The sequence below is a fragment of the Sinocyclocheilus grahami genome, unplaced genomic scaffold, assembly GCF_001515645.1.
Source record: "Sinocyclocheilus grahami isolate Dianchi unplaced genomic scaffold, SAMN03320097.WGS_v1.1 scaffold223.1, whole genome shotgun sequence".
Taxonomy (NCBI): domain Eukaryota; kingdom Metazoa; phylum Chordata; class Actinopteri; order Cypriniformes; family Cyprinidae; genus Sinocyclocheilus; species Sinocyclocheilus grahami.
In genome coordinates, this window is record NW_015505402.1 from 1,621,060 (window position 1) to 1,630,378 (window position 9,319).

The 9,319-nt window shown below is 36.9% G+C and overlaps 1 protein-coding gene across 1 annotated transcript in view; it reads right to left on the reverse strand.

The window, feature by feature from the left end:
* LOC107596862 (protein shisa-9B) overlaps nt 1-5,451 on the reverse strand; it is a 33,559-nt gene extending 28,108 nt beyond the window's left edge. Inside the window, exons 1-2 of the mRNA XM_016287713.1 lie at nt 4,792-5,451; nt 2,244-2,365 (exon numbers count right to left, since the gene is read on the reverse strand). Coding sequence (XP_016143199.1) covers nt 2,244-2,365; nt 4,792-5,417 — 748 coding nt within the window. The 5' untranslated portion in view covers nt 5,418-5,451. The remainder of the gene's footprint in view (nt 1-2,243; nt 2,366-4,791) is intronic.
* Nucleotides 5,452-9,319: the final 3,868 nt, after the last annotated feature.

The following is a 9,319-nucleotide window of genomic DNA, read 5'->3' on the forward strand; positions in this document are numbered from 1 at the left end:
ACACCCCGTATTTTTTATTCCATAGTAAGGGCAATTCATACAATACATTTAAACTGAGCTACTTTAATACCATCTCCGAACTTTCTACCACGACTCTGCGGTTCTTCGGCTGGTTCTTCCTGTATACGTTGATTGACAGATGTCTCGTCCAGTCAGCGGTGAGTAATCCCAAACCAATGGCACTGTCTCAAACTATACCTACCTTTTCCGGTTTGTCTGATTTGTCGTTGTGTTTTCTGACTTGTTAATTTGTTTTCAGGTTTGTCATTGTGTTTTCTGACTTGTTATAATGTTTTCTGAATTGTTGTTGTGTTTTCTGAATTGTTATTTTGTTTTTTAGACTTGCATTTGCGTTTGTAATTTGTTCTTTTGTTTTCAGAATTGTGATTTGTTCTGCACTTCTCGGCCACCATAGGATTCTCTATAGTGAATGGGTGCCGTCAGAATGAGAGTCCAAATGTAATGCAAAATTTCTCCAAACCTGTCCAGATGAAAAAAAACAAACTCGTCTACATCGTGGATGGCCTGAGGGTGAGAACATTTTCAGCAAATTTTCTTTTTGGGTGAACTATTCCTATAAAGCAACAGCTGTCAGGCCACTGAATTACATTGTGGTAAAATAAAAGCCACCAGACTTTGTACAGCAATTTGGTTACATAAACATAACTTACCAGGCACGTCAGAGTGTTTGCATGAAACACGCAAGCTATAAAAAGAACATATGACATCTGCTACAACTGCTTTTCTGACTTTCATTAGGAGGCCATCAAATAAAGTGTAACTGTTTGACTCGACGCGAGGCATATTGATCTAAACAACTGGGAAACGGATCGGGAATCTGTCAGCACCATGGCAACACTGTGACGTGCCACAAGACAATGTTAGTAAATCAGTGCTGTCTGTGGGTTGAACTTTATTGCATTAGACTTCCTAGCTTGTAATATTTCATTTTAATCATTATTTATGGAGGAAGCCTTACTGTGATCTGGTTTTTCATGCCAGATATCTTTTGGCAAATGGCATATTCACATTAACTTGCAAAGCAATGTTTAATAATTTTTGCCTCAGTTAAATTAAAGGAAGTTATAGTTCAGCAATTAAGATACAGTATGGCCTCGAGTGCCTTGTCGCTTTAATAAAATGGTTACAACATATTAAAAATATCAAGAAAACAATTTTTCATTACTGTTTTTTTTTTATTCTGCAAATTCATTCAGGTCTATCCTATACAGCTCCAGACAAAATAGACCACCACAATTCAACAAAAATATCAATCTGCTATAGGAGCAAATAATATAATATAATATAGTGAACAGCTGTTTTACGTCATAGCTACCTGCTACTATATCATGAAGTGTTCCTTGTATTGACCAGTCGAAAGCTAGGACCAGAAATAGGTTTTATAATTTTATAATATTTTGTAATGGCCAATCAGCATCCAAAACCAGAACTGGACATTGTATTGACTAATCAGCATCTAGGACCAGAACTGTCTGTTTTAAAATATTTTGCATTGACCAATAAGCATCCAGGACTGGAACTATGCATTTTAAAATATATTGGATTGACCAGTCAGCATGCAGGACAAGAATGATCTGTTTAATAATATTTCATATTGTCCAATCAGCATCCAGGACCAGAATAATTTTATTATATTCATCAGTGATTATTTTACAGCAGGTATGTGTTTTATAATATATTGAATTGACCAATCAGCATCCAGTATCACAACTATCCATTTTATAAAAGAAATTAGAACAAAGTAAACATGATATTTTTAAAGTGATAATTCGCTAGTTCTCATATTTTCCTGCACATTTGTATTTTTTGCATGAAATTACAGCATGAGTGAGGTGAAAAGAGAGTGAGCGAGAGAGATAGAGTTATGTGTGTGAGAGTGTGTGTGTTAGTCAGCCACTTAGCCTGTGGTAATTACTATCTCAGCATGTTAAATGATCACTATAGACGCAAGTGCTACTGCAGCCCACCGGACACACCAAAAATGGGCTTCTGTAACTACTTCCCCTGTTCTCAGTAGGAGTCGAATCAAGCAGGCGAATATATTTACTGATGAATAGCCATAGGACCTCACAGCTGCTTCTCTGGGGTGAAGAAGATGCATCTGCTACTATTGGATTGTCACAGCGGAGAGTGTTTTCCAGAACGAGCTAAACTGAGCTTTGAGTGACATGGATTCGACCTGTTGTGCATGAGCTCTGATGGTAAGGAACAGATTTACTTACGCAGGTTGTTTCCTGTTGCTCTGGCCTGCATGTTCTCGTAGTGTTGTCCATGCACCACCAAGCTCTCCTCTCTCTCCACATGTTCTCCTGGAGCTGTCTGGCGCATCACCTGGGCCAGCGCTCTATGGAGAAAGGCTTTATTTACTCATCTTACAAAAAAACTGTTAATTAATGTAGAGCAATTCAGTACATATTTATACTGTTTGTGACTGACATTTCCATCAAAATGGCTTTAAAGTTTGTTCAGTAGATTATAGATAAATGTTGACAAAGATCTATTGCAACAATGTGTTATATTAGACCAGAATGAAAATCTGATCAATTATCCTGGTGAATAGTTTTCTTTCCTGTGTTGACGCATTTCCTATTGAAACGGGAAAACACTCATTTATTTATTTATTGTTTAAAGCCAATATGCTTTAGTTTACACCACTGCCAAGAACCTAATTGGACATTCTCATTTTAGAGAGAATTTAATTTAACAAAAATGTTGGCACACCCCTTAGTGCAAGATGAATATGATGCATGAATATTTTGTCTGTTTTCTTGTAAAATAAAGGCCTACCATTAATCAGTTCCAAAAAACTTGTACTAACTGAAAGAAAGCAAGTTGATAAAAAAAAGATTGAATCCAATAGTTTGTTATAATATAGCATATTGGGAAATTTATAACCAATTTTTTGTAGGCTGGTCATTCACCACAAGGTGGTGGGGGGAGATCCCCAAAAAGTACAAAATTATCCATTTTGGGGGGAAGTTGTTACACCCTGTATTAACTAGCATTTTCAGGAATAAGAAAATCCTCTCTAGGTCAAAATGACTGAAGCATGAGCGTTAAATTGTGTATATCTGCTAAAAAGCAGTATTTTGGGGTATTTAAGAGTATACTATCATATACTTGACCTAAGAGACATGGTCTAAAAGCTACAAAACTGTACTGTTTCCCAACCCAATGTACATAAAGCGGATAGATTAGTTCACACCAAAGCTTTGAAATGGTGAGAAAGACCTTTTTGTGGAGATACATTAAACTATCATGAAAATCATAAAAATGGTCAGCATGGTGGAATATTCAAAAGGCACTCTATTAAAAGGGTGTAAATAGCTGGTTGTGGGTGGTGGGTGGGACACTATGGCAAATATGAGTTTTGATTGTGTGTACAGGTTCGTCTAAATAGAGTGAAAGGTCAGTGCACAAACAGAATGTCCTTGAAATATTAGCGTCATTAGACACAGATCAGTGTCCATTATCCTATTAATGTCATGGACACCTCTCTACCGATGTTTAGATGAGTGAGCGTACGTGAACGTTCGTTTGTTTGGAGTAGAAGCTTTTATAGACAAAATATGTGCTTCACCATGGAGATAATTAGAGACTTACGGAGATGCTGATGAATGTTTAAAACACTGCTGATCAACAGATGAATTAGACCTGAATGCTAGTCAGTTTTTTTGTTTGTTTGTTTTTTTTTGTAGTACATCTGCTCCCTCTGATTATCCACAATTTATCCAGAGTGTTCGGGGGAAAACATGTCTTGTATTTAGTTTTTATTGAAAGAAAGAAAGAAAACCCTTTTTCTTGATTTGAAAAAAGTTACTTTGTACATTCCACCACTTAAATAGGCCTACTAAACCTTGAACCTCAAATAAATACCTGTCTGTGAAACTAAAGGAGCATATTCTGTACTTCTGTAGGCTACATGTCAGTGTTGTAGACTGCCTGAGTGATAAATAGATAGACAGGAAAATGAAGCCAGTAGAAGTTAGAAAAACTAGCACAAGGCCATGGTGATAGAGTTGTGTCAGTGTAATCCTTGAAAGCCTTGAGCTATGCTGAATGACATCCCAGAGGAAAACTGTCTTGTTTTGAGGTTGCTCATTGATAGCTCGTTGATTGGACACATTCTCATTTCTATTTCATATTGATATCAAGGTAAACGAAACAAAATAAAATAAAATCTCATTAAGACGGAATAAAAATGGATACAAATGAGGTCATTATTGACCTATATAGTGAGATTGTACAGCTAAAGCAATGCAAACAGCATATCTCAGATTTTTCAGGAAGGCTGTCATGACAAATATTTGAGTCCATAATGAAACATTTGAATGCAGACTTAAGGTATCTTGCAAATTAAAGGACTCTTTGTGACATTGTAAGATAATTTCTGAAACTCTGGAGTGGAAACATGCAAACGACTTAAGAAAACATCTCCATTTGCTTTCTGTTTAATCACATTGTTCATCACATTGTTGTCAAGAAACACATATTGAGATATTAAGAAGATCTCATTTGTATCTTTATATTCCCTGTGGAATAAACTGCTCATCTCTATAATTTACAACAACTTCTAGAAAGGATAAATAAAAATAGACACAATTACATATACATATAGATATGTAAAATAGCATATATATTTGGTTTTGGAAGATTTTTTTTTAAATCCCATTTTCTTTCATTCCTATGGGATAAAATCAGCTCCACAACAATCACGCAGACAATTTACAACAGCGTTTGAACTGGAACTTGTAAACACCAGTCACTTACCTCGACATGTTCTCTCTGTGAGGTCGATGCGCCTTCTCCAAGCCAAGTTTGGTGAATATCCCAACCAGCGCCATGATAGCAACTACTCCACATATGATATACACAATCAAATTTGTTTTATCCTTAGTCGGATCGTGTTGGTCCATCATCTTCGGTGGTGGCCTGCCTGTCATGGACCACGGCGGGGTGTCGTAGTTTTTGCAGGTGGTCTGATCTAATCTGGAGTTCTTAAACTCGCAGCAGAACCTGAAGCCACAGGTCCCGCAACAGTACAGGTAGCTACCCGTCCGGCACACGAACGGAGGATCCCACTGACCCATCACATCATAATAGCCCCGACACCTGTCTTCCGTGTGAGGGGTCTCAGAGAGACCGCTTTCCCCGTCTCTGGAGTCGTTGGACCCGGACGCCGTCACCAAACCATCCAGGTTTTTCCCAGGTTCTCCTTCCGCGTCGCAGACAAGAACTTTCATCAAAAAGTAACCCAGTAGTAACCCAGTGCTTTTCATCCTGCGCTCTTCTCTCCTCTTCTTTGCCACGGCTAATCGGACGCTGAAAAATAGAGTTGGGTATCTTTTGTCATGAAGTGTCAGGACGCATATCTCCATCAAGAACATCACCGCCATCCGAGTTGATGCTCATTTTTGAGGATACTTGAGCGCCACGGCTGGTTTATGCAGGCTTTGAAGTATGCAAGTGTTCGAATATATATATGTGGAGATTTCTATCGTTCCAAGTGTGGCATTGTAATAAACACTACTGTGTTTTGTCTACTATTTTAGCCTTTCCTAAACACCAGCGGTCTTGCGCACTCTGGTGCGTGGAGCGTCTGGAGCGCAATGAGGAGCGCTTGAACAGAGCGCTGAGTGAGACTGAATGCGTAATGATGAGAGGGAGGAGGGGAGAGACCCAAGTATGGGCAACAAAAGGATTGGGAGAGGGAGAGAGAGAGAGAGAGAGAGAGAGAGAGAGAGAGAGAGAGAGAGAGAGATATGTGCCCATCGATATCAAGTCCTGTAATTCTCACATAAAAAACATGTTGCACGTAAAATGTATGCACTCATATAACTCGACTAATGCAGCAGCATGCGAATTATACATGCTTTTATGTCTTTATGCCTTTAAAGGGAATCGACTAATAAAAAAAAATTACATAAAAAATAAATAAATACAAATAAAAAATAGGTTGCAACTGAACTGAAATGGAAAGCTGTTGATAGGGTAACACTTTTTATCTATGCTAAAATGGATGAAACCTATAGGATTGTATTTAAAAATATCTATTTTAATAAGACCCCACGTCCCTGCTTTTGTTTTGGCTTTCTTGAGGGGGGTTCAGTGATTTGATTTCACGCTGCAACATTTTAAATTCGGAGTGACGTTCAATGAGCGTTCACACTGTGTTTGGCAGCCACAAAGCCACATGATAGCATATTTTCAATAACAGTTGGTGAATTCCAGTGACACCAGTGACAGACACCATAGTGATGAAAGTTGAGCAGAAATCAACTTTATGCAAATGAGAAGAAACATGATGCAGCGACTTTCAATGGGAGTTCAAAGTTGGACTCAGAGTTGGAACACCAACCAAAAAGCAACAGCACAGCAACCCTATGAACTGCAGTTAAGGAAAGATAAACACAGAGGCACAGTGGGCCTGTTTATTGATATATTGGTGTTGATATTTTAAAATCTTCCAAGATTTTGGAAGTTGGTATATAAAATCAGTGGAGAGTGCCTTATTCATAAGCTGAAAGGATGTGTCTGGTGAATTTATTTCCACCTAATCATCTCTGTGTAGGCTCTGGATTTGATGATGGTAGCATTTTAATAACATGGATGTAAAACAGTCAGAATTAAGTAATTAAAACTGGATCAAAACATAGATAAAATAAATTAAACTGGATTAAAATATGTGAATATATGATAGCATCAGCACAGGTTGTTCATACAGTTGTCAAAGTTGACACTTTCGTCACATTACATGGTGTTTATAATCCTGTATTTAGAGATTATATCATATTTAATATGAAATGATATGATATGCAAACACTTGCTAATATAACTTCTCCCACCTCAGCCTAATTTTTATCCCAAAATAGTGGATTAGGTGGAATAAGTTCATTAAAAGGCTTTTTTTTTTCTTCTTCTTCTTTTTGTGGTTTGTGAATTTGTTCATCTGTCGTACAGTGTTGTCTGTAGGCATTTAGTGAGTAATTCTGGGAATTGTGAGCACATTTACCGAAGCTCTACTACCTAACTAAATAAAATGATTAGTCAAAAGTCAATTTAGTTGCCAGTTACAGTTGATTACACAATTAAAATTCAAACCCCAGACAGGCTTACATATCTCAAGAGAGATAATATAAATCAATTTTATTGTGTTATATTCTGGATTAATCCCTTGTTTTGTATAGTCTGCATTTACAAAATTATACCGGTCCTTATGGGCATTTGGCATGGCAAACAAGACCTCTGCTCAGAATAAGCTAATTATATACTGATGCAGCTGAATGAGCACTCTGTATTGTTTGTCTTTGAGAGGACAAATGGACCTGCCTAAGGTGGCAGAAATTGTAACCTATGAAAGGAAAAATAATCACTAATGCAACTAGATAAAAGAAGGGTTTTGGAATATTCATATTCTGAGCAAATTCATAAAACCTTATGAAAACAGCAGAACTGTTGCAGGAATGAGGGTTATCAGAATGCACAAGTCAATGAGGCCACACGTAAAGTACTTGATAGACACTAAGGGATCACTTGGTCTTGTTATTGCCATGGTAGCCAGGTACATAATGGCCTAATTTCATTTTCCAGGTCCTATTGACTTAGTAGAGTGATTTTCTAAACACACAGAAAGCCAGGGAAAAGTGCCATCTTTCTATTTTTTCCAACCTTTTTTTTGTCTTCAACAGCATGATGCTTCAAGTTCTATAAAGGACAGCTGAAGCTGAATGACGGTTTGTGCAAGAAATGCACACCGTTGTCTAAAGGTCAATACGTAGTGAATTATTTTATTCCAGGAGATTCTTTCTTTGTGGAGAGCATATATGTCTCATATATAAAATAGATTTTAGTTTCTGTCAGCTCTATTTTATTTTTATCTTGATGTCTTGAAAGTCTTAGAATTCTTTGAATATCTGGGATTTAAAATCTAAATCTAAACCTGGAAATAAAGTTATTTTTATTTAAAACAACTCTGATGTACAGTAAATGTACAGTCATTTTGGATAAAACCATCTATCAATTGAATACATGTAAATGAATTATAAATATTTAATACTCTGAACTATTTCTTGATCAGAAATCAGATGTGTACTTAAAGTAATACGTCACCCAAAAATAAAAATTGTACTTACCCGCAGGCCATCCAAGATGTAGATGAGTTTCATCAGAACAGATTTGGAGAAATTTAGCATTACATCACTCCTCTGCAGTGAATGGGTGCCGTCAGAATGAGAGTCCAAACAGCTGATAAAAACATCAAGTAATCCACACTACTCAATTAACTTCTTGTGAAGCTGTTTATAATAAACAAACCCATCAAGACTTTTTTAAATTGAAATTGTTGCTTCTGGACAAAATAGCAGTCCATAACACTTCCTCCAGTGAAAAAAGTCCACCACTGTTGTCCTCTCACAAAAAAATGTACGGACAGTTTAGAACTATTTTGGATGGTTTTTGCTTGTAGGTGCTTGATCTGTGCATATTTCTCTCCTGATTCAGACAAGATGACTTTTCGCTCTAGAATGCAATATTATGGATAGAGCACTCATATTTTATGTTAGTGATGGATGTTTATTACTTACATTACTTGTGGATTATTGTGATGTTTTTTTCAGCTGTTTGGACTCTCATATTGACAGCACCCATTCACTGCAGATGAATGTGATGAAAGTGAAAGTGATAAAATGCTAAATTTCTCCAAATCTGTTCTGATGAAGAAACAAACTATTGGATGGCCTGAGGGTGAGTACATTTTCTGAAATTTTCCTATTCCTTTTAACTATTACAAATGCACTTTTGTTAAGGTAGTGTTCTTCCATTGAAGCTCAAGCTGTTCTTTCGATCATTTTCAAATCATGCTGTATAAATGATCATCATGAAACTTGTAGAGTTCCTGCAGTTCGAGTCCTTCTGCCATTAAAGCAGAAGAGGGACAAACCAAATAAGACTTTTACTCAAATTGATACAATACAATACAATTTGTAATGACAACTATTGTATTACATTAGGGAAAAAATTAGACTTTTGGACCATACTGTATTTCATTAAGTCCACATAGCTTAGTCATTTGCATCTTCAGCGATTACTGACCATCACAATGAGGGGCCTTGATCATGCATAAACTTACACAAAGTTTGTCATAGATCATTTAATTTTGGAGCTGGTGTTAATCTGGAATTTTAGCAGTGTTTTGAAAGCGCCATCTGCCACCTGAGAAATCTAGCTCATTTGCGTTTGATGTTAGTTCGAGCAACAGAAAGCTTCTTTATTCACAATTGGCTGTCAAGGGAATCATGGC